At 44.6% G+C, this 25158-nt stretch overlaps 1 protein-coding gene and 1 long non-coding RNA gene across 4 annotated transcripts in view; both read right to left on the minus strand.

The window, feature by feature from the left end:
* LOC100560752 (alanine aminotransferase 1) overlaps positions 1-25158 on the minus strand; it is a 55501-nt gene that overhangs the window by 30174 nt on the left and 169 nt on the right. Inside the window, exons 1-3 of one of the 3 annotated variants that reach the window (XM_062979873.1) lie at positions 17307-17436; positions 10758-10927; positions 1211-1300 (exon numbers count right to left, since the gene is read on the minus strand). In XM_062979873.1, the coding sequence (XP_062835943.1) occupies positions 1211-1300; positions 10758-10898 (231 nt within the window). In that variant the 5' untranslated portion in view covers positions 10899-10927; positions 17307-17436. Of the gene's footprint in view, positions 1-1210; positions 1301-10757; positions 10928-11252; positions 11299-17306; positions 17437-25158 lie in introns of those variants that run through there. The other 2 variants (XM_062979875.1, XM_062979874.1) reach the window with 2 other exon arrangements.
* Positions 1307-10751, minus strand: LOC134298741 (uncharacterized). The gene is made up of 3 exons (XR_010005831.1): positions 6900-10751; positions 6660-6699; positions 1307-6419 (listed from the first exon to the last, which is right to left on the minus strand). It is a non-coding gene; the product is annotated as an uncharacterized LOC134298741 (long non-coding RNA).

Raw genomic sequence — 25158 nt, forward strand, 5'->3', positions numbered from 1 at the left:
TATTGAACAACTTTTTCTGTGAAATTTGTTGTATAACATGATGTTTTGGTGCTTAATTTGTAAAATCATAACTTAATTTGGTGTTTAATAGGCTTCTCCTTAATCTCTCCTTATTATCCAACATATTCGCTTATCCAGCGTTCTGCCGGCCCGTTTACGTTGGATAAGTGAGACTCTACTGTATCGTGATATTTTGGTGTTAAATTCGTAAATACAGTAATTACAACATAACATTACTGCTTATTGAACTACTTTTTCTGTCAAATTTGTTGTATAACATGAAGTTTTGGTGCTTAATTTGTAAAATCATAACCTAATTTGATGTTTAATAGGCTTTTCCTTGATCAGTCCTTATAATCCAAGATATTCGCTTATCCAAGCTTCTGCCGGCCCGTTTAGCTTGGATTAGTGAGACTCTACTGTACTCGAGTATAAGCTGACCCGAATATAAGCTGAGGCACCTAATTTTACCACAAAAAACTGGGAAAACATTGACTCAAGTATAAGCCAAAAGTGGTAAATTTCAATACCAATAAAATTACATTAATTAAGGCATCGGTAGGTTAAATGTTTTTGAATATTTACACAAAACTATAATTTAAGATAAGACTGTCCAACTCTGATTAAATCATCATTAAGTAGCCCGCCTTGCTGTTTACCTAAGCAGCCCGAAAGACAGTTGAATCTGTCAACTAGGAAATTTAGGTACGCTTTATGCGGGAGGCTAATTTAACTAATTTACAACACCATAAAACTGCCAGCAACACGTAGAAAGGAATGAGGAAGTACAGTACTTGGTGTCACTTGTGGATGATGAAGCAACAGCTCCCTCTGTGGCCGGAATCGAGCATACCCTCATGAAGCTGGAAATGTTAAAATTGCCTCTGTGTGTGTCTATACTATATGTTGTTTGTCTGATGGCATTGAATGTTTGCCATATATGTGTTCATTGTAATCCGCCCTGAGTCCCCTTCGGGGTGAGAAAGAAGGGCGGAATATAAATACTGTAAATAAATGCATAATAAATAAATAAATAAAAATAGGCTCTATACCAGGCATGGGAAAACTTCAGCCCTCCGGGTGTTTTGGACTACAACTCCCACCATTCCTAACAGCCGGTAGGCTGTTAGGAATGGTGGGAGTTGTAGTCCAAAACACCGGGAGGGCCCAAGTTTGCCCATGCCTGATATAGAGAGATCGAGGCCCTTACCTGTCGGAAGAAGGTGATGGGCTTCTGCCCCATGGCTTGGGCATCCCCGATGTTGGCCCGGATGACCTCCGAGAAGGGCTTCTTTACCCCCTGCAAAGAAGAAAGACAATGTGGGGAAGGGGTCGAATCGACCTCAAATTGCATTAGGAGGGACCTGAAAGCCATCTAGTCCACCCCATATCGGAGGTAACCTGCACTCAGGTTTGCGCTTTGACTTGAAGCTACCTGGGAAAGTACAGTATGCAGGAGGCTAATTTAAATAATTTACAACACCACAAAACTGCCAGCAACATGCGGAAAGGAATGAGGAAGTACAGCACTCGGTGTCACAGTACCGAGTACAGTACAAGCACAGTATGGTAGGCTCTCAGTGAATGGACACTCTCATGTAAATTACAATGAGATCAAAGAAATACTTGAATGAATAGGGCTTTTTTGTTATTTGCTTTTAATTACTTTGAGTCTCTTTCGGGAGAGATAAAGCAGGGTATAGATAAATATAATAATAATAATAATAATTATTATTATTTCAATTTTCAAAGACTCTGGCAGAAACCAGTGCAGGTGGTCCCGGTGGTGATGGGCACACTGGGTGCCGTGCCAAAAGATCTCAGCCGGCATTTGGAAACAATAGACATTGACAAAATTACGATCGGCCAACTGCAAAAGGCCACCCTACTGGGATCTGCACGCATCATCCGAAAATACATCACACAGTCCTAGACACTTGGGAAGTGTTCGACTTGTGATTTTGTGATACGAAATCCAGCATATCTATCTTGTTTGCTGTGTCATAATAAAATAATAATAATAATAATAATAATAATAATAATAATAATATACATCACACATTCCTAGACACTTGGGAAGTGTTTCATACAATAATAATAATAATAATAATAATAATAATAATAATAATAATAATAATAATAATAATAATAATAATACATCACACAGTCCTAGACACTTGGGAAGTGTTTCATACAATAATAATAATAATAATAATAATAATAATAATACATCACATTCCTAGACACTTGGGAAGTGTTTCATACAATAATAATAATAATAATAATAATAATAATAATAATAATAATAATAATAATACATCACATAGCCCTAGACACTTGGGAAGTGTTCGACTTGTGATTTTTTGATACGAAATCCAGCATGTCTATCTTGTTTGCTGTGTCATAATAAAATAATAATAATAATAATAATAATAATAATAATAATAATAATAATATTTCAGTATTGATATTAATACACAGTTTATGGTATGGTATAGTATGGGGTATAGTATAGAGCAAGCATGGGCAAACTTGGGCCCTCCAGGTGTTTTGGACTACAATATTGTTTTTTTGTCACCTGCATATGTAAACACTCACAGGACGTTCTGCACACAAAAGCCCCAGCCAATAGTGTTTCCCCTTTCAATGCAAATTCCTGAAGAGGAATTGCCTCGTAAGGGTCCAGAGTCCAAAATCCTGGAAAGAACCTTTCAGGTGAAAGACTTTTCCACGCCACACCTGAATTCTTGTCAAATTCTTCCATTGCCACAATGGCTGGCCTCGCTTAATGGCCCCTTGCTAATCTTCGGGCTCTATTTACTCATGATAGAAAGGCTAATGCACTTTGCAGCCAGATCCCTGCAAAGGGATGGAAAATATTGAAATTACATAGAAAGGTTGCCAACTTACTGAGTGTTTGTGCTTGTATGAATACTTTGCTTTGCAGCATGCGATAACAACCATCAATTCAATTTTTCTTTACACCAAACTACTGCAAAGTAAAAGTGCACAGGAGCAGGCCAGGGCAATTAATTTGGTAAGTTGGCAACATTGTTAAGCAAAGAGTAAAGATTGAAATACTGTATATACTCGAGTATAAGTCTAGTTTTTCAGCCCTTTTTTAAGACTGAAAAAGCCCCCCTCGGCTTATACTCAGGTGAGGGTCCTGGTTGGCTTATACAGTAGAGTCTCACTTATCCAACACTCGCTTATCCAACATTCTGGATTATCCAACGCATTTTTGTAGTCAATGTTTTCAATACATCGTAATATTTTGGTGCTAAATTTGTAAATACAGTCATTACTACATAGCATTACTGCGTATTGAACTTCTTTTTTGTCAAATTTGTTGTATAACATGATGTTTTGGTGCTTAATTTGTAAAATCATAACCTAATTTGATGTTTAATAGGCTTTTCCTTAATCTCTCATTATCCAACATATTCGCTTATCCAACGTTCTGCTGGCCCGTTTATGTTGGATAAGTGAGACTACTGTATTTGGGTCAGCTTATACTCAAGAATATATGGTACATTTATTATTTTTCTCTATTATTATTGGTATTATTACATTTATTATTTTTCTCTATTATTGTTGCTACTATTACATTTATTTTACTCTATTTTTATTATTATTAATACATTTATTGTTTCACTCTGATCTTATCATTGTTATTACATGTATTATTTTCCTGTATTTATTATTATTATTATTATTATTATTATTATTACATGTATTATTTTACTCTATTATTATTAAAAGGATACATAAGCACATTTACATTGAAGAAGATGAGAATCATGATTGGATCAGAGTCAAACAGTCTTATCTTAAATTTGAGCTTTATGTAAATATTCAAAAACATTTAACCTACTGATGCCTCAATTAATGTAATTTTATTGGTATCTATTTTTATTTCTGAAATTTTCCACCCTCGGCTTATACTGGAGTCAATGTTTTCCCAGTTTTTTTTGTGGTAAAATTAGGTGCCTCGGCTTATATTCGGGTCGGCTTATACTCGAGTATATACGGTAGTAGGTTCATTTGGATAGGTCCTGGCAAAACTGGGAGAGTTGGAGCACATGCACTTTTAAATTACACTATATAACTCGATTTTTGTTCCTGGGTTAGAAATATTTCCTAATTGGTTCTACTACAAAATCATGGAAAAGGTTTATTAAACTGCAAAAATAAAAATTGTCTTTGCAGGAAGGACATCCTGCTAGAACACATTTAGCTATTAGTTTTTCAGGGAATATCTCAACCAATTCAACATGGTTTGTGGAAGGACAAAAAGGTTTTTGGAGTATAGAAACTACTGTACTTTCAAACTAAGTACCAGAAAACTTCAGCCCTGAGAGAACTTGAAAGCACACAGCCATCCATCCATCCACCTCAACTCAGAAAGCGATCTGGAGATGGGCAGGCTGTGCAAAGCTCCTCTGAACAGATGAGGCCGAGAAAAACCACGGACAGAAGGAAGTATCCAACTCAGCAAAAGAGCACCGTTGGGGCAAGTGATAGTCTCTCCGCCCCAGTGACGGGCCAATGGGCATCTCCTTCTGACATGCGGCAGCTCTTTACCTGCTGCAGATCCTCCTTACCTGCCGCAACTCTTCCTTACCTCCTGCCTCTCTTCCTTACCTGTTGCATCTCTTCCCTATCTCTTGACTCTCTTCCTTACCTGTTGCATCTCTTCTTTACCTGCTGCAGCTCTTCCTTACCTCCTGACTCTCTTCCTTACCTGTTGCATCTCTTCCATACCTGTTGCAGCTCTTCCTTACCTCCTGACTCTCTTCCTTACCTGTTGCAGCTCTTCCTTACCTGTTGCAGCTCTTCCTTACCTCCTGACTCTCTTCCTTACTTGCTGCAGCTCTTCCTTACCTGTTGCAGCTCTTCCTTACCTCCTAACTCTCTTCCTTAGCTGCTGCAATTCTTCCTTACCTGTTGCACCTCTTCCTTACCTGTTGCATCTCTTCCTTACTGTTGCAGCTATTCCTTACCCACTGCAGCTCTTCCTTACCTCTTGCAGCTATTCCTTACTGTTGCAGCTATTCCTTATCTCCAGCCTCTCTTCCTTACCTGTTGCATCTCTTCCTTACCTGTTGCAGCTCTTCCTTACCTCCTGACTCTCTTCCTTACCTCTTCACTCTCTTCCTTTCCTGCTGCATCTCTTCCTTACCTCCTGACTCTCTTCCTTACCTTCTGACTCACTTCCTTACCTGCTGCAGCTCTTCCTTACCTCCTGACTCTCTTCCTTACCTGTTGCATCTCTTCCTTACCTGATGCAGCTCTTCCTTACCTCCTGACTCTCTTCCTTACCTCCTGACTCTCTTCCTTACCTTCTGACTCTCTTCCTTACCTGTTGCATCTCTTCCTTACCTGATGCAGCTCTTCCTTACCTCCTGACTCTCTTCCTTACCTCCTGACTCTCTTCCTTACCTTCTGACTCTCTTCCTTACCTGTTGCATCTCTTCCATACCTGTTGCAGCTCTTCCTTACCTCCTGACTCTCTTCCTTACCTGTTGCAGCTCTTCCTTACCTGTTGCAGCTCTTCCTTACCTCCTGACTCTCTTCCTTACTTGCTGCAGCTCTTCCTTACCTGTTGCACCTCTTCCTTACCTGTTGCATCTCTTCCTTACTGTTGCAGCTATTCCTTACCCACTGCAGCTCTTCCTTACCTCTTGCAGCTATTCCTTACTGTTGCAGCTATTCCTTATCTCCAGCCTCTCTTCCTTACCTGTTGCATCTCTTCCTTACCTGTTGCAGCTCTTCCTTACCTCCTGACTCTCTTCCTTACCTCTTCACTCTCTTCCTTTCCTGCTGCATCTCTTCCTTACCTCCTGACTCTCTTCCTTACCTTCTGACTCACTTCCTTACCTGCTGCAGCTCTTCCTTACCTCCTGACTCTCTTCCTTACCTGTTGCATCTCTTCCTTACCTGATGCAGCTCTTCCTTACCTCCTGACTCTCTTCCTTACCTCCTGACTCTCTTCCTTACCTTCTGACTCTCTTCCTTACCTGTTGCATCTCTTCCTTACCTGATGCAGCTCTTCCTTACCTCCTGACTCTCTTCCTTACCTCCTGACTCTCTTCCTTACCTTCTGACTCTCTTCCTTACCTGTTGCATCTCTTCCATACCTGTTGCAGCTCTTCCTTACCTCCTGACTCTCTTCCTTACCTGTTGCAGCTCTTCCTTACCTGTTGCAGCTCTTCCTTACCTCCTGACTCTCTTCCTTACTTGCTGCAGCTCTTCCTTACCTGTTGCACCTCTTCCTTACCTGTTGCATCTCTTCCTTACTGTTGCAGCTATTCCTTACCCACTGCAGCTCTTCCTTACCTGTTGCATCTCTTCCTTACCTGCTGCAGCTCTTCCTTACCTCCTGACTCTCTTCCTTACCTTCTGACTCTCTTCCTTACCTGCTGCAGCTCTTCCTTACCTCCTGACTCTCTTCCTTACCTCCTGACTCTCTTCTTTACCTCCTGACTCTCTTCCTTACCTGTTGCATCTCTTCCTTACCTGCTGCAGCTCTTCCTTACCTCCTGACTCTCTACCTTACCTTCTGACTCTCTTCCTTACCTGCTGCAGCTCTTCCTTACCTCCTGACTCTCTTCCTTACCTCCTGACTCTCTTCTTTACCTCCTGACTCTCTTCCTTACCTGTTGCATCTCTTCCTTACTTGCTGCAGCTCTTCCTTACCTCCTGACTCTCTTCCTTACCTGTTGCATCTCTTCCTTACCTGTTGCATCTCTTCCTTACCTGCTGCAGCTCTTCCTTACCTCCTGACTCTCTTCCTTACCTTCTGACTCTCTTCCTTACCTGCTGCAGCTCTTCCTTACCTCCTGACTCTCTTCCTTACCTCCTGACTCTCTTCCTTACCTCCTGACTCTCTTCTTTACCTCCTGACTCTCTTCCTTACCTCCTGACTCTCTTCCTTACCTGTTGCATCTCTTCCTTACTTGCTGCAGCTCTTCCTTACCTCCTGACTCTCTTCCTTACCTCCTCACTCTCTTCCTTACCTGCTGCAGCTCTTCCTTACCTCCTGACTCTCTTCCTTACCTGTTGCATCTCTTCCCTATCTCTTGACTCTCTTCCTTACCTGTTGCATCTCTTCTTTACCTGCTGCAGCTCTTCCTTACCTCCTGACTCTCTTCCTTACCTCCTGACTCTCTTCCTTACCTGTTGCATCTCTTCCTTACCTGTTGCATCTCTTCCTTACCTGCTGCAGCTCTTCCTTACCTCCTGCCTCTCTTCCTTACCTGTTGCATCTCTTCCTTACCTGCCGCAACTCTTCCTTACCTCCTGCCTCTCTTCCTTACCTGTTGCATCTCTTCCCTATCTCTTGACTCTCTTCCTTACCTGTTGCATCTCTTCTTTACCTGCTGTAGCTCTTCCTTGCCTCCTGACTCTCTTCCTTACCTCCTGCCTCTCTTCCTTACCTGTTGCATCTCTTCCTTACCTGCTGCAGCTCTTCCTTACCTCCTGCCTCTCTTCCTTACCTGTTGCATCTCTTCCTTACCTGCTGCAGCTATTCACTATCTCTTGACCCTCTTCCTTACCTGTTGCATCTCTTCCTTACTTGCTGCAACTCTTCCTTACCTCCTGCCTCTCTTCCTTACCTCCTGACTATCTTCCTTACCTGTTGCATCTCTTCCTTACTTGCTGCAGCTCTTCCTTACCTCCTGACTCTCTTCCTTACCTGTTGCATCTCTTCCTTACCTGCTGCAGCTCTTCCTTACCTCCTGACTCTCTACCTTACCTTCTGACTCTCTTCCTTACCTGCTGCAGCTCTTCCTTACCTCCTGACTCTCTTCCTTACCTCCTGACTCTCTTCTTTACCTCCTGACTCTCTTCCTTACCTGTTGCATCTCTTCCTTACTTGCTGCAGCTCTTCCTTACCTCCTGACTCTCTTCCTTACCTGTTGCATCTCTTCCTTACCTGCTGCAGCTCTTCCTTACCTCCTGACTCTCTTCCTTACCTTCTGACTCTCTTCCTTACCTGCTGCAGCTCTTCCTTACCTCCTGACTCTCTTCCTTACCTCCTGACTCTCTTCTTTACCTCCTGACTCTCTTCCTTACCTCCTGACTCTCTTCCTTACCTGTTGCATCTCTTCCTTACTTGCTGCAGCTCTTCCTTACCTCCTGACTCTCTTCCTTACCTGTTGCATCTCTTCCTTACCTGCTGCAGCTATTCACTATCTCTTGACCCTCTTCCTTACCTGTTGCATCTCTTCCTTACCTGCTGCAACTCTTCCTTACCTCCTGCCTCTCTTCCTTACCTGTTGCATCTCTTCCCTATCTCTTGACTCTCTTCCTTACCTGTTGCATCTCTTCTTTACCTGCTGTAGCTCTTCCTTACCTCCTGACGCTCTTCCTTACTTGCTGCAGCTCTTCCTTACCTGTTGCAGCTCTTCCTTACCTCCTAACTCTCTTCCTTAGCTGCTGCAATTCTTCCTTACCTGTTGCACCTCTTCCTTACCTGTTGCATCTCTTCCTTACTGTTGCAGCTATTCCTTACCCACTGCAGCTCTTCCTTACCTCTTGCAGCTATTCCTTACTGTTGCAGCTATTCCTTATCTCCAGCCTCTCTTCCTTACCTGTTGCATCTCTTCCTTACCTGTTGCAGCTCTTCCTTACCTCCTGACTCTCTTCCTTACCTCCTCACTCTCTTCCTTACCTGCTGCAGCTCTTCCTTACCTCCTGACTCTCTTCCTTACCTTCTGACTCACTTCCTTACCTGCTGCAGCTCTTCCTTACCTCCTGACTCTCTTCCTTACCTGTTGCATCTCTTCCTTACCTTATGCAGCTCTTCCTTACCTCCTGACTCTCTTCCTTACCTCCTGACTCTCTTCCTTACCTTCTGACTCTCTTCCTTACCTGTTGCAGCTCTTCCTTACCTCCTGACTCTCTTCCTTACCTGCTGCAGCTCTTCCTTACCTGCTGCAGCTCTTCCTTACCTCCTGACTCTCTTCCTTACCTCCTGACTCTCTTCCTTACCTGTTGCATCTCTTCCATACCTGTTGCAGCTCTTCCTTACCTTCTGACTCTCTTCCTTACCTGCTGCAGCTCTTCCTTACCTGATGCAGCTCTTCCTTACCTCCTGACTCTCTTCCTTACCTGATGCAGCTCTTCCTTACCTCCTGACTCTCTTCCTTACCTGATGCAGCTCTTCCTTACCTCCTGACTCTCTTCCTTACCTGATGCAGCTCTTCCTTACCTCCTGACTCTCTTCCTTACCTGATGCAGCTCTTCCTTACCTCCTGACTCTCTTCCTTACCTGTTGCATCTCTTCCTTACCTGATGCAGCTCTTCCTTACCTCCTGACTCTCTTCCTTACCTCCTGACTCTCTTCCTTACCTGTTGCATCTCTTCCTTACCTGATGCAGCTCTTCCTTACCTCCTGACTCTCTTCCTTACCTGTTGCAGCTCTTCCTTACCTCCTGACTCTCTTCCTTACCTGCTGCAGCTCTTCCCTATCTCTTGACTCTCTTCCTTACCTGCTGCAGCTCTTCCTTACCTCCTGACTCTCTTCCTTACCTGCTGCAGCTCTTCCTTACCTCCTGACTCTCTTCCTTACCTGTTGCAGCTCTTCCTTACCTCCTGACTCTCTTCCTTACCTGCTGCAGCTCTTCCTTACCTCCTGACCCTCTTCCTTACCTGTTGCATCTCTTCCCTATCTCTTGACTCTCTTCCTTACCTGTTGCATCTCTTCTTTACCTGCTGCAGCTCTTCCTTACCTTCTGACTCTCTTCCTTACCTGCTGCAGGTCTTCCTTACCAGTTGCAGCTCTTCCTTACCTCCTGACTCTCTCCCTTACCTCCTGCCTCCTTTCCTTACCTGTTGCAGCTCTTCCTTACCTCCTGACTCTCTTCCTTACCTGTTGCAGCTCTTCCTTACCTCCTGACTCTCTTCCTTACCTGCTGCAGCTCTTCCCTATCTCTTGACTCTCTTCCTTACCTGCTGCAGCTCTTCCTTACCTCCTGACTCTCTTCCTTACCTGCTGCAGCTCTTCCTTACCTCCTGACTCTCTTCCTTACCTGTTGCAGCTCTTCCTTACCTCCTGACTCTCTTCCTTACCTGCTGCAGCTCTTCCTTACCTCCTGACCCTCTTCCTTACCTGTTGCATCTCTTCCCTATCTCTTGACTCTCTTCCTTACCTGTTGCATCTCTTCTTTACCTGCTGCAGCTCTTCCTTACCTTCTGACTCTCTTCCTTACCTGCTGCAGGTCTTCCTTACCAGTTGCAGCTCTTCCTTACCTCCTGACTCTCTCCCTTACCTCCTGCCTCCTTTCCTTACCTGTTGCAGCTCTTCCTTACCTCCTGACTCTCTTCCTTACCTGTTGCAGCTCTTCCTTACCTCCTGACTCTCTTCTTTACCTGCTGCAGCTCTTCCTTACCTCCTGACTCTCTTCCTTACCTGCTGCAGCTCTTCCTTACCTCCTGACTCTCTTCCTTACCTGTTGCAGCTCTTCCTTACCTCCTGACTCTCTTCCTTACCTCCTGCCTCTCTTCCTTACCTGTTGCATCTCTTCTTTACCTGCTGTAGCTCTTCCTTACCTCCTGACCCTCTTCCTTACCTGTTGCATCTCTTCCCTATCTCTTGACTCTCTTCCTTACCTGTTGCATCTCTTCTTTACCTGCTGCAGCTCTTCCTTACCTTCTGACTCTCTTCCTTACCTGCTGCAGCACTTTCTTACCAGTTGCAACTCTTCCTTACCTCCTGACTCTCTTCCTTACCTCCTGCCTCCTTTCCTTACCTGCTGCAGCTCCTTCTCCAGCTGGACGGCGCGGGTGACGATGGGCCCCCGGACGGCGTACTCCACCCTCTTGACGCAGGGGTTCATGGATTCCAGGGTCAGGACCCTGTCCCTCTGGCGGGGCAGACCGTTTGCCGCCATCCTCGCCCGGCTGGCCTGTTGGCACACACCTGTGCGGAGAAAGCGGGACACAGGGCTGAGCAACGGGGGCACCAACCTACTTGCCCCGGCAAGGCAGCCCAGGAGCGCCTTGGCAGAGCCACGCCTGGGCATGGCCTTGGTATGAAATCTCCCCAGGTGAGACTAAAGTCCTGCTAAACAGGACTTCAACCCAGGTGGCAAAGGTCTGGCCGTTCCCAGACTGGCAGATAGGAAGGGGAGGCCCTTTGCCACTTGCATTTCAGGATCTGTGCTGGCATTTCTGCAAAGCCAAAGAGGGGAACACCCACCCAACCCAGCACTTTGTTATTTGGATTTCATCCTTGAGCCACCTACCCAAAGCAGCGGCTCCTCCAAGGCAATGGCAGAGAAAGAGAGCAGGCGGCTGTTTTAAATGCAGGGCAGGAGAGGAGGAGGCTCCGAGGGGGAAGAAAGGGGCACATTGTTGGCCGGGACTGAAAGGGACTCCACGGCAAACAAAGGCCCAAAGGAACACGGCCCCCTCCGTCCCTTTGTGCTCCCCGCGGAGTCTTTCAGCAGCCATGGACACTTGCCAACAACAGGGGAACGTGGGGTTGTGCTGCGGCAGCCAAAAAAGCCAATGCGATTCTAGGCTGCAGTGGAAGTCCTAGCTCCACTCTCTTCGGCTTTGGCCAGTTCTGGACAAAGCCATTCAAGAAGGAGATGGGCAAGAGGGAAGGGGTCCTAAGAAGGGAGACCACAAGAGCCAAAGGTCTGGAAACCATGGATCTCTCTGAGGAATTGCTTGGGAAAAGGAGGCTGAGAAGGGACATGAGCCCAGTTTGACTATTGCAAAAAATCGGGTGCCCTGACAGATTTTATTTATTTATTTATTTATTTATTTACAGTATTTATATTCCGCCCTTCTTTCTCACCCCGAAGGGGACTCAGGGCAGATTACAATGAACACATATATGGCAAACATTCAATGCCAACAGACAAACAACATTCAGTTTTAGACAGACACAGAGGCATTTTTAACATCTTTCCAGCTTCACGATTCCGGCCACAGGGGGAGCTGTTGCTTCACCATCCATTGGTGGCTGTTCTTCCTCATTCTTTTCCTCGTGAGCAGTTTTATGGTGTTGTAGATTAGTTAAATTAGCCTCCCACATAAAGCGTACCTAAATTTTCCCTACTTGACAGATGCAACTGTCTTTCGGGGCTGCTAGGTCAACAGCAAGCCGGGGCTATTTTTTTTTTATGGTCGGAGGCTTAACCCGACCCGGGCTTCGAACTCATGGCCTCTCGGTCAGTAATGATTTATAGCAGATGGTTACTAGCCAGCTGCGCCACAGCCCGGCCCCCAGATTTGTGAACATCCTTTGGCTCCTCCATGATTGTAACACCCCTAAGCAGCACGAACACTAGAAACCAACACGGAGGCCAATAATCAATCTAATATCTTTATTAATGCAATAAAAGAATAAAACAAAAGTATGCAGAATATATAGTCAAGCAATTGTCCTTTTAGGAAAGATCAAAAATAGTCCAAATAAATGAAGTTATATGTCCAGTATTAGAGTCCAAAGTCTACAATCCAATAACCGAAACACACTCAAACTCTTTGGAAGTTTGAGTGGGGAAAGAGCAAGGATTCACAGGGAGATTCTTGAAGTAAAGTCCAGACAAGGATTCGAGGCTAGGCAAGGTAATTCGTGGTGGATCTGAAACGCAGTCCAAACTTGATCAGGAGTGGAAACGCAACTCCCGGTCTACTCATGAGTAAGCGCACCGGAGGGCCACTTAGAAGCTCGGAAACAAGAGTCGATATTCTTCTTTGAATAGTCACGTTGACACCGCGATAGGGAAAGCTCAGTGCAGAACTTTTATGGAAGTTCAAGAGCTTCCCCCCAACAGGTGTTTAACTCCCCAAATCTTCCCAGAGAACAAAGCTGTTTCAACATGCCTGCCTCCCCGAAACATCCCAAGGGAAACGGTTTAATTACAATTGTCTCTCTCGCGCTTCGTCTTAGAAACTGTTTATGGGAGCAATGTGTTTTGAGAAAGGCCTTCCTATGAAACACAACACTTTCCAGGGAACCAGGCTCTGTTTCAAGGGCGTCTGTAATTGGCTTTGGAACGAAAATGTCAACAGGGGACACCTGGAATGGAACAGAATCTTGCTGAGATGGGGAAAAGCCCAAATCCTCTTCAGTTTGATCTATGATGGCTGTGGGGTCATGGGTCAAAGGTCCCTGAGACATCACAATGATGACATGAAGGCAACAGTCTTGGACAGCAACGGCTCCCAAAGTGACCCATTTAAGGTGGAATCAGGTGTCAAGCAGGGATGTGTTATTGCCCCCACCTTATTTTCCATCTTCATCACTATGATACTTCACCTTGTTGATGGGAAGCTTCCCACCGGTGTGGAAATCACCTATCGGACAGATGGCAAGCTATTTAACCTCAGCAGACTGAGAGCCAAAACCAAGGTCACCACAACATCTGTTATAGAACTCCAATATGCCGATGACAACGTAGTCTGTGCGCATTCAGAAGAAGACCTACAAGCCACTCTCAACACCTTCGCAGAAGCAGACGAGAAGCTCGGCCTCTCACTGAACATCGAGAAAACCAAATGCTCTTCCAACAGGCACCAGCTAAATCCTCTGCAAAGCCAGGAATACAGCTTAACGGTGTAACATTAGAAAATGTTGACTATTTCCGCTATCTTGGCAGCCACCTCTCCACAAAAGTCAACATCGACACTGAAATACAACACCGCCTAAGCTCTGCGAGTGCAGCATTTTTCCGTATGAAGCAGAAAGTGTTTGATGACCGGGACATCCGTAGAGAGACCAAGGTCCTTGTCTGTAAAGCCATTCCCCTCCCAACCCTGCTCTACGCCTGCGAAACGTGGACGGTCTACAGATGACACTGAAATACAACACCGCCTGAGCTCTGCGAGTGCAGCATTTTTCCGTATGAAGCAGAGAGTGTTTGATGACCGGGACATCCGTAGAGAGACCAAGGTGCTTGTTTACAAAGCCATTCCCCTCCCAACCCTGCTCTACGCCTGCGAAACGTGGACGGTCTACAGATGACACTGAAATACAACACCGCCTGAGCTCTGCGAGTGCAGCATTTTTCCGTATGAAGCAGAGAGTGTTTGATGACCGGGACATCCGTAGAGAAACCAAGGTGCTTGTTTACAGAGCCATTCCCCTCCCAACCCTGCTCTACGCCTGAGAAATGTGGACGGTCTACAGACGTCACACTCAACTCCTGGAGCGTTTCCAACAGCGTTGCCTCAGGAAAATCCTGCCAATCTCTTGGGAAGACAGGCGGACAAATGTCAGCGTGCTTGAGGAAGCAAAGACCACCAACATTGAAGCCATGCTCCTACGCCATCAACTCCGCTGGACTGAAGGCCACGTTGTCCGAATGCCCAAAGATCACCGTCTCCCAAAGCAGTTGCTCTACTCCGAACTCAAAAATGGGAAACGTAATGTTGGTGGGCAGGAAAAGAGATTGAAAGATGGGCTCAAAGCCAACCTTAAAAACTGTGGCATAGACACTGAGAACTGGGAAGCCCTGGCCCTTGAGCGCTCTGATTGGAGGTCAGCTGTGACCAGCAGCTGCGGAGTTCGAAGAGGCACGAACGGAGGGTGAAAGGGAGAAACGTGCCAAGAGGAAGGCCTGTTAAGCCAACCCTGACCGGGACCGCCTTCCACCTGGAAAACGATGTCCTCACTGCGGAAGGGAGAACATGCAGATCAAGAATAGGTCTCTTCAGCCACCTACGGATCCATCCCCAAGATAGCGAAGACAGAGGACCATCATCCTCAAACTACGAGGGATTGCCTAAGTAAGTTGACTATTGGAAAGGACATCGCACTCAGCTTCTTCTCATTGTGTCCAAAGCCTCAATGGAGCAATGGGTTCCAACTTCAGGAAACCAATTCCATCTAAATATTAGGTGAATTGAATATGCTGCTGCCTCGGAATCCAGTGGCATCTCCTTCTCTGGAGATTTTGCAACAGCCTGGATGGCCATCTGTCGGGAGGGCTCGAACGGCATCTTCCTGAATGGCAAAAGGGGTCGAACCGGGTGGCCTTTTAGGGTCTTTTCGAACTCTCTGACTCTCTGAATCTATCATGCCCCAAGACCAAGGCATGACCCTTCTAGTGTGGCCATAAGAGTGGCGTTCCAAGAGGCCTTGCAGCTTCAAAGCCTGGCTGCTTCCTGCCTGGAGGAATCCTCTGTTGGGAAGTGTTAGCTGGCCCTGATTGTCTTCTTTCTGGAATTCCCAATTCCCCTGCTTTCAGAGTGTTGCTCTTTATTTACTGTCCTGGTTTTAGAGATTATATTGTTCTGTATTATTATACCACAGTAATTGAACCTGTTCATATGTGAAATAGAGTCTACGACACCTGACCAACACCTGATTGTCTTTGGCAGCCCAGCTGATATCGCTATTATTATATTATTATTATTATTATTATTATTATTATTATTATTATTATTATTATTATTATTATTATTATTTGATACACAACAAGATGAGTCCACAGCAAACAAGAACACTCTGCTGGCTGTTGTATTGGGTCACACATCGGACCCTTCCCAAGTGTCTAGGACTCTGTGATGTATTGGTAAATAATGTGTACAGATCCGAATAGGGTGGCCTTTTGCACCTGACGGGTGGTCATTTGGTCAGCAACTATTGTGTTTAAGTGCAGGCCAAGGTCTTGAGGCACTACACCCAGTGTGCTGAACACCATGGGGACCACCTTGACTGACTTGTGCCAGAATTGTTGTTGTTGTTGTTGTTGTTGTTGTTGTTATTATTATTGACACAACGACGTTGTATGACACAGCAAACAAGATAGACATGCTGGATTTCGTTTCACAAAATCACAAGTCGAACACTTCCCAAGTGTCTAGGACTGTGTGATGTATTTTCGGATGATGCGTGCAGATCCCAGCAGGGTGGCCTTTTGCAGTTGGCAGATGGTGATTTTGTCAATGTCTATTGTTTCCAAATGCCGGCTGAGATCTTTTGGCACGGCACCCAGTGTGCCCATCACCACCGGGACCACCTGCACTGGTTTCTGCCAGAGTCTTTGAAGTTCAATCTTGAGACCCTGAGAGCGGCTGAGTTTTTCCTGTTGTTTTTCGTCAATGCGACTGTCACCTGGGATGGCGACATCAATTATCCAAACCTTTTTCCTTTCCACAACTGTGATGTCTGGTGTGTTGTGTTCCAGAACTTTGTCAGTCTGGATTCGGAAGTCCCACAGTATCTTTGCGTGTTCATTTTCCAAGACTTTTGCAGGTTTGTGATCCCACCAGTTCTTAACTGCAGGGAGGTGATACTTGAGGCATAGGTTCCAATGAATCATTTGGGCCACATAGTTGTGCCTCTGTTTGTAGTCTGTCTGTGCAATTTTCTTACAGCAGCTGAGGATATGATCAATGGTTTCATCGGTTTCCTTGCACAGTCTGCACTTTGGGTCATCAGCTGATTTTTCGATCTTGGCCTGAATTGCCTTTGTCCTGATGGCTTGCTCCTGGGCTGCAAGGATCAGGCCTTCTGTCTCCTTCTTCAGGGTCCCATTCGTGAGCCAGAGCCAGGTCTTCTCCTTATCAGCTTTTCCTTCAATTTTGTCAAGGAACTTTCCATGCAGTATTTTGTTGTGCCAGCTGTCAGCTCTAGTTTGTAGTGCGGTTTTCTTGTACTGGTTTTTTGTCTGCTGTGCTTTGAGGAGTTTCTGATGTTTGACTTCAATCAAAGCAGGTTCTTCACTTTGCTTGACATCTTCTGCCAGGGCATGTTCTTCTTCTTTGACTGCTTGTTTGACTTGCAAGAGTCCTCTGCCCCCTGATCTTCTAGGCAGATATAGCCGGTCAACATCACTGCGAGGGTGCAGTGAATGATGAATGGTCATGAGTTTTCTTGTTTTTATTATTTATGGTCATGAGTTTTCTTGTTGTTATTATTATTATTATTATTATTATTATTATTATTATTATTATTATTATTATTTGATACACAACAAGATGAGTCCACAGCAAACAAGAACACTCTGCTGGCTGTTGTATTGGGTCACACATCGGACCCTTCCCAAGTGTCTAGGACTCTGTGATGTATTGGTAAATAATGTGTACAGATCCGAATAGGGTGGCCTTTTGCACCTGACGGGTGGTCATTTGGTCAGCAACTATTGTGTTTAAGTGCAGGCCAAGGTCTTGAGGCACTACACCCAGTGTGCTGAACACCATGGGGACCACCTTGACTGACTTGTGCCAGAGTTGTTGTTGTTGTTGTTGTTGTTGTTGTTGTTGTTGTTGTTGTTGTTATTATTATTATTATTATTATTATTATTATTATTATTATTATTATTGCCCTCTTTCCTCACCTGGTGTTTCATGCCCAGGTGGCCAAAAGGCCACTTTCCTTTCCCGATGGCAACCTCATGCCATGTTGGAGGCTGAATGAGCCACCAGAATGCGGTGCATCCTCATGGGACAAAGTAGAATTCCTTGGGCAGAATGTTGTTGGGGCATTTCCAGGGTAACCAAAGAGACCAAGGCTTATGTGCCGATGACTGCAACTCTCATCATTCCTGAGCTGGAAACTATAGCTGTGAGAATATGGAAGTTATAGTCAAAAAAGGGATTGTTTTCAGCTCGGTCTGTGAGTAGAGGTGGTGGAGATAGCTTTGTGAACAACTTGGAAAAGTCACTCTTTTTAGGACTACAACTTTCATTAACCAATTTGTGGCAAATGGGCATTGTCATCAAAATGATTGCTGGCATATGGGAGTTGTAGTCCAAATGATTGCTGGCATATGGGAGTTGTAGTCTAAATGGTTGGTGGCATATGGGAAATGTAGTCCAAATGATTGCTGGCATGTAGGAGTTGTAGTCTAAATCATTGGTGGCACATGGGAGTTGTAGTCTAAAAGATTGCTGGCACATGGGAGTTGTAGTCCAAACTATTGCTGCATATGGGAGTTGTAGTCTAAATGGTTGGTGGCATATGGGAGATGTAGTCCAAATGATTGCTGGCATGTAGGAGTTGTAGTCTAAATCATTGGTGGCAAATGGGAGTTGTAGTCTAAATTATTGCTGGCATATGGGAATTGTAGTCCAAATGATTAGTGGCATATGGGAGTTGTAGTCCAAATGATTGGTGGCACATGGGAGATGTAGTCTAAATGGTTGGTGGCATATGGGAGATGTAGTCTAAATGGTTGGTGGCATATGGGAGTTGTAGTCCAAATGATTGGTGGTATATGGGAGTTGTAGTCCAAATTATTGCTGCAAATGGGAGTTGTAGTCTAAATGGTTGGTGGCATATGGGAGTTGTAGTCTAAATGATTGGTGGCATATGGGAGATGTAGTCTAAATGGTTGGTGGCATATGGGAGATGTAGTCCAAATGATTGGTGGTATATGGGAGTTGTAGTCCAAATTATTGCTGCATATGGAAGTTGTAGTCTAAATGATTGGTGGCATATGGGAGATGTAGTCTAAATGGTTGGTGGCATATGGGAATTGTAGTCCAAATGGTTGGTGGCATATGGGAGTTGTAGTCTAAATGATTGGTGGCATATGGGAATTGTAGTCCAGAAGCTATTACGGGCTCATCTTGCCCAAACAATGCCCATGCTGATTAAGGGATGCTGGAAGATGTAGTCCGGATAAGAATGGTTTCAGGGCCAACCTAGGAACAACTATCCATATGATGTCATAAAGGTGGGACCTAGTGATGTCATAAGGGTGATGTCAGAGGATTGTGGTTGTTATTAAGTGCAAAATCCTTACGTTTTCTCTCTCTGGTTTTCTCCCCCCAAAAGGCTATACATTGGAGCAAACACAGGCACATTTGCATGGAATTCCTTCCAAGGAAGTTGCTTAAGCAAACCTGGCCTTGGCTGGCAGGGCCAACCCTCTGACGCAGAGCAAACCGTGATAAGAGCGGCAAGTGAGAAAAGGAAAAAGTGAGCGTAATACAAATAGTCTGTATTACACTCACTGCCACCATAGCCATGGCTAGACTACAACTCCCTGAGTACGTCACAAAACTAGAAATCCCTTAAGGCCATCCAGTCTGACCCCCTTCCTCAAGGCACAAAGATACCACCCAAGCCCTCCCAACAGATGACCACAGAATCATAAAATCACAGATCATAGAGTTGGAAATGACCCAAAGATCATCTAGTCCAGGGGTCCCCAAACTAAGGCCCGGAGGCCGGATGCGGCCCATCGAAGCCTTTTATCCGGCCCAACCCTTATTATTATTATTATTATTATTATTATTATTATTATTATTATTAACATTAAGGCTGGGTGACCATCTGTCAGGGGTGCTTTGCTTGTGCTTTTGCTGCACAAAGCAGGAAGGGGGTTGGACTCAATGGCCCAAGGGGTCTCTTCCAATCCTCTTTATTATTGTTATTGCTATTATTATTATTATTATTATTATTATTATTATTATTATTATTATTTATTGCTCAGTGGCCAACTATAGTCCGGCCCTCCAACGGTCTGAAGAATCGTGAACTGGCCCCCTGTTTAAAAAGTTTGGGGACCCCTGATCTAGTCCAAGCAGGCAGGAAGACACCATCCAAGCCCTCCCGACAGATGGCCACCCAGCCTTGGCTTAAAGACCTCTAGAGAAGGGGATCCCACCAGTGTTCAAGGCAATCTTGTCAAACAGCTCTCACTGCCAGGAGTTCCTATGTCAAGTCTCTTTTAGTTTACAAAAGCTTCAGGAGATTCTACCACAAACACATGAAAGAACCCTCAGAAACAACCTGAAGAAGGGATTTTGATCCAGAAACAAGGATTGCAAAATACCCGGGAATCCTTGTTGTTCTTCACTCCTTCATGTTTTACATTCCTTCATACGCATCTCCGGGACATTAACTTGCATGGGACAATGCGGAACTTATCTAAAGTGTGAACCACAATTTACAGAAGAAATTATCCATTGTTTATTTCATTGACCATGCATTCCTAAGATTTTTAATCGTATGTTTTAATTTTTCATTTGTATGTTTTCGGTATTTGATGTTTTTGTATGTATATTCTTTTGCATTTGTAAGCCGCCCTGAGTCCCTGCGGGGAGATAGAGGCGGGGTGCAAGAATAAAACTATTATTATTATTATTATTATTATTATTATTATTATTATTATTTTATTATGACACAGCAAACAAGATAGATATGCTGGATTTCGTTTCACAAAACCACAAGTCGAACACTTCCCAAGTGTCTAGGACTGTGTGATTTATTATTATTACATTATTATTATTATTATTATTATTATTATTATTATTATTATTATTTTATTATGACACAGCAAACAAGATAGATATGCTGGATTTCGTTTCACAAAACCACAAGTCGAACACTTCCCAAGTGTCTAGGACTGTGTGATTTATTATTATTACATTATTATTATTATTATTATTATTATTATTATTATTATTATTATTATTATGACACAGCAAACAAGATAAATATGCTGGATTTCGTATCACAAAACCACAAGTCGAACACTTCCCAAGTGTCTAGGACTGTGTGATGTATTTTCGGATGATGCGCGCAGATCCCAGTAAGGTGGCCTTTTGCAGTGGTAGATCGTGATTTTGTCAATGTCTATTGTTTCCAAATGCCGGCTGAGATCTTTTGGCACGGCACCCAATGTGCCCATCACCACCGGGACCACCTGCACTGGTTTCTGCCAGAGTCTTTGAAGTTCAATCTTGAGGTCCTGAGAGCGGCTGAGTTTTTCCTGTTGTTTTTCGTCAATGCGACTGTCACCTGGGATGGCGACATCAAAGATCCAAACCTTTTTCTTTTCCACAACTGTGATGTCTGGTGTGTTGTGTTCCAGAACTTTGTCAGTCTGGATTCGGAAGTCCCACAGTATCTTTGCGTGCTCATTTTCCAATACTTTTGCAGGTTTGTGATCCCACCAGTTCTTTGCTGCTGGCAGGTGGTACTTGAGGTATAAGTTCCAATGGATCATTTGGGCCACATAGTTGTGCCTCCGTTTGTAGTCTGTCTGTGCAATTTTCTTACAGCAGCTGAGGAGATGATCAATGGTTTCGTCAGTTTCCTTGCACAGTCTGCATTTTGGGTCATCAGCTGATTTTTCGATCTTGGCCTGAATGGCCTTTGTCCTGATGTCTTGCTCCTGGGCTGCGAGGATCAGGCCTTCTGTCTCCTTCTTCAGGGTCCCATTCGTGAGCCTGCTTTGGAGGTCACACTCTCTCAGCTTTGCCATGGAGGCCAAGCTCTGGCCAAGAAGGGCCAAAGAGACAGTTGTGACAAAGGGGTCCATGGCACAGAACAATCGCAGTCCTGCACAACCCAAGGCTGCTCCATGCAAAGTGAATTTATGGCATCGCAAGGCGGTCATTGATCTGCCGGCCTCAGGACCTGATGTGCCAATGCTCTTGTGCCCTGAGCCAATGACCAGTTTGAGACTTTGCCACATCAAACTCAGCCACGGGCCTATCACCACCAGACACAGGGACCCCGCCTTCTCCCTGCCACCTCCATGCCAAGACCCTCTTGGCCTCTCTGAGGCCGGACTCTGTCATAAACACACCGATTGAGACCCTGCAACAATGCAGAACATATCCTTCAAAGCCAGGATGCAAAGTCCTTCCCAAGGGTTTTGCAGCACCCAGATTTCCACATCTGCCATAGTTGCTCCCAGAATCCAAGCCTTTTTGCACCAATGAGCCCAAGGCACAACTTTAGAGAAGAGTTTCTATTTTGGAACTCTGAGTGGCTCACAATCGCATCCTAGAGTTGGAAAGGGTCCCCTGAGGTTATCCAGTCCAACCCCCTTCTGCCAGGCATGAGTATTTGCAGCGCAGTAGTAGTTGGATAGAAGCAGTGGAGCGCAGAATGAAGAGACACTCAGAGATGTTGGTAAAACTATTTACAAAGTTTTACTGTATGCAGCAATAATCAACACAAACAGACTTGCAGACGACAGACGAACACAGGACTGTTCTGTTCTCCAACAGAACTTGACTCGAACTCTAGGCAGACGGAACTCAACTCAACTGAACTGAACTGATGCAATCGTTATAATTATTATTATTATTATTATTATTATTATTATTATTATTATTATTATTATTATTGGTGCTGTGCCAAAAGATCTCAGCCGGCATTTGGAAACAATAGACATTGACAAATCATGATCTGCCAACTGCAAAAGGCCACCCGACTGGGATCTGCATGCATCATCCGAAAATACATCACACAGTCCTAGACACTTGGGAAGTGTTCGACTTGTGATTTTGTGATACGAAATCCAGCATGTCTATCTTGTTTGCTGTGTCATAATAAAATAATAATAATAATCCGTGCAGCCCAGGAGCAAGACATCAGAACAAATGCAATTAAGGCCAAGATCGAAAAATCAGCTGATGACCCAAAATGCAGACTGTGCAAGGAAGCTGACGAAACCATTGATCATATCCTCAGCTGCTGTAAGAAAATTGCACAGACAGACTACAAACAGAGGCACAACTGTGTAGCCCAAATGATCCATTGGGCCACACAGTTGTGCCTCTGTTTGTAGTCTGTCTGTGCAATTTTCTTACAGTACCACCTGCCAGCAGCAAAGAACTGGTAGGATCACAAACCAGCAAAGGTCGTGGAAAATGAACACGCAAAGATACTGTGGGACTTCCGAATCCAGACTGACAAAGTTCTGGAACACAACACACCAGACATCACAGTTGTGGAAAAGAACAAGGTTTGGATCATTGATGTCGCCATCCCAGGTGACAGTCACATTGACGAAAAACAACAGGAAAAACTCTCAGGACCTCAAGATTGAACTTCAAAGACTCTGGCAGAAACCAGTGCAGGTGGTCCTGGTGGTGATGGGCACACTGGGTGCCGTGCCAAAAGATCTCGGCCGGCATTTGGAAACAATAGATATTGACAAAATCACGATCTGCCAACTGCAAAAGGCCACCCTGCTGGGATCTGCGCGCATCATCCGAAAATACATCACACAGTCCTAGACACTTGGGAAGTGTTCGACTTGTGATTTTGTGATACGAAATCCAGCATGTCTATCTTGTTTGCTGTGTCATAATAAAATAATAATAATAATAATAATAATAATCCGAAAATACATCACACAGTCCTAGACACTTGGGAAGTGTTCGACTTGTGGTTTTGTGAAACAAAATCCAGCATGTCTATCTTGTTTGCTGTGTCATACAACGTTGTCGTGTCAATAATAATAATAATAATAATAAAAATAATAATAACAACTTTATTTTTATACCCCGCCCCATCTCCCCGAAGGGACTCGGGGTGGCTTACATGGGGCCTAGCCTGATAAAACAATCAAATATCAATGATACAACAATAAAACAATTATACCAATAAAACCTCAATTATCAGTAAAACAATCGATAAAATCGACATGAAGCATACAATATTAAAACAGGAGACTAATTCATAAAACCCAGTACAGAATGTGCCGGAATGGGGAAGGTATTTCAAGGTTGAAATGGACAATAAAGTGCAAACACAAACACTTGTGTCTGGATACTCCCTGGTTCCAGCCACACATCAAGGTCATCATAGCTTTTTGGCAATTAACTCTTTCCACACTATGGTACATTCTGGATGATGCAATCAGTTGCAAGACAAGCATGGCACAAATTGCATTGAAACACTATCAATACACAAATCCCACATTAACAGATACCACCCAAGCCCTCCCAACGGATGACCATAGAATCATAAAATCACAGATCCATAGAGTTAGAGATGACCCAAAGGTCATCTAGTGCAAGCAGGCAGGAAGATACCACCCAAGCCCTCCTGACAGAGGGTCATCCAACCTCCTTTAAGTGATTTTTATCTCCAAAGATGGAGACTTATCACCATTCATCCCATCTTGGAAGGAGCCTCCGGTGGCCTAGGGGATAAAAGCCTTGTGACTTGAAGGTTGGGTTGCTGACCTGAAGGCTGCCAGGTTCGAATCCCACCCGGGGAGAGCGCGGATGAGCTCCGTCTGTCAGCTCCAGCTCCATGCGGGGACATGAGAGAAGCCTCCCACAAGGATGGTAAAAACATCAAAAACATCTGGGCAATGTCCTCAGGGCAACGTCCTTGCAGACGGCCAATTCTCTCACTCCAGAAGCAACTCCGGTTGCTCCTGACACAAAATTTTTTTTTAATAAATCCCATCTTGGAAGTGCAAAGAATCGTAGAAAGGGAAGGCACCCCAAAGATCATCCAGTCCAACCCTATTCTGCCAGGCAGAAGGACACAATCCAAGCCCTCCCAACAGATGGCCATCCAGGCTGCGATTAAAAAGATACTAAAAGTAAGGTAAAAGTATAGGTTTTCCCTTGACATTAAGTCTAATCATGTCTGACTCCGGGGGTTGGTGCTCATCTCCATTTCTAAGCCGGAGAGCCAGCATAATACCACCAAGCCCTCCCAATAGATGACCGTAGAATCATAAAATCACAGATCCAAAGAATTAGAAACAACACAGAAATCATCTATCCCAACCAGAAAGGAAGAGACAATCCAAGCCCACCCAACAGAGGGTCATCCAACCTTTGCTTAAAGATCTCCAGAGGTGGAAACTCTCTATCTCCATCCATTGCCTCTTGGAAGTGCATAGAATCTTGGAAGTGCAAAGATCATCCAGTCCAACCCTATTTTGCCAGGCAGATCGATACAATCCAATTGACTCTGCTTTTAAGCAGAGGCTGGATGGCCATCTGTCAGGGGTGCTTCGAATGCGATTTTCCTGCTTCTTTGCAGGGGGTTGGACTGGATGGCCCATGATCCTATGATTCTTTGATTTAGCACCAAAACATTGCAACATTGACTACTAAAAGGCAGACTGCGTTGGATAATACAGAACGTTGGATTAGTGAAGCTTGGATAAGTGAGACTCGACTGCGCCAAGTATTTCCCAGTTATGGGCAAAGCCTGCCTCTCCCTTTCCAGGCTGCAGGGGGAGCTGTGGAGCATTGCCCTTATTTATGTATTTATTTATTTACAGCATTTATATTCCGCCCTTCTTTTCTCACTCAGGGCGGATCACATTACACATACAGGCAAACATTCAATGCCTTTTAACATAGAACAAAGACAAGACAAACATAGGCTCCGAGCGGGCCTCGAACTCATGACCTCCTGGTCAGAGTGATTCATTGCAGTGATTGATTGTAGCTGCTCTCCAGCCTGCGCCA

This window comes from Anolis carolinensis, chromosome 4, assembly GCF_035594765.1.
Source record: "Anolis carolinensis isolate JA03-04 chromosome 4, rAnoCar3.1.pri, whole genome shotgun sequence".
In the NCBI taxonomy this organism is placed as follows: domain Eukaryota; kingdom Metazoa; phylum Chordata; class Lepidosauria; order Squamata; family Dactyloidae; genus Anolis; species Anolis carolinensis.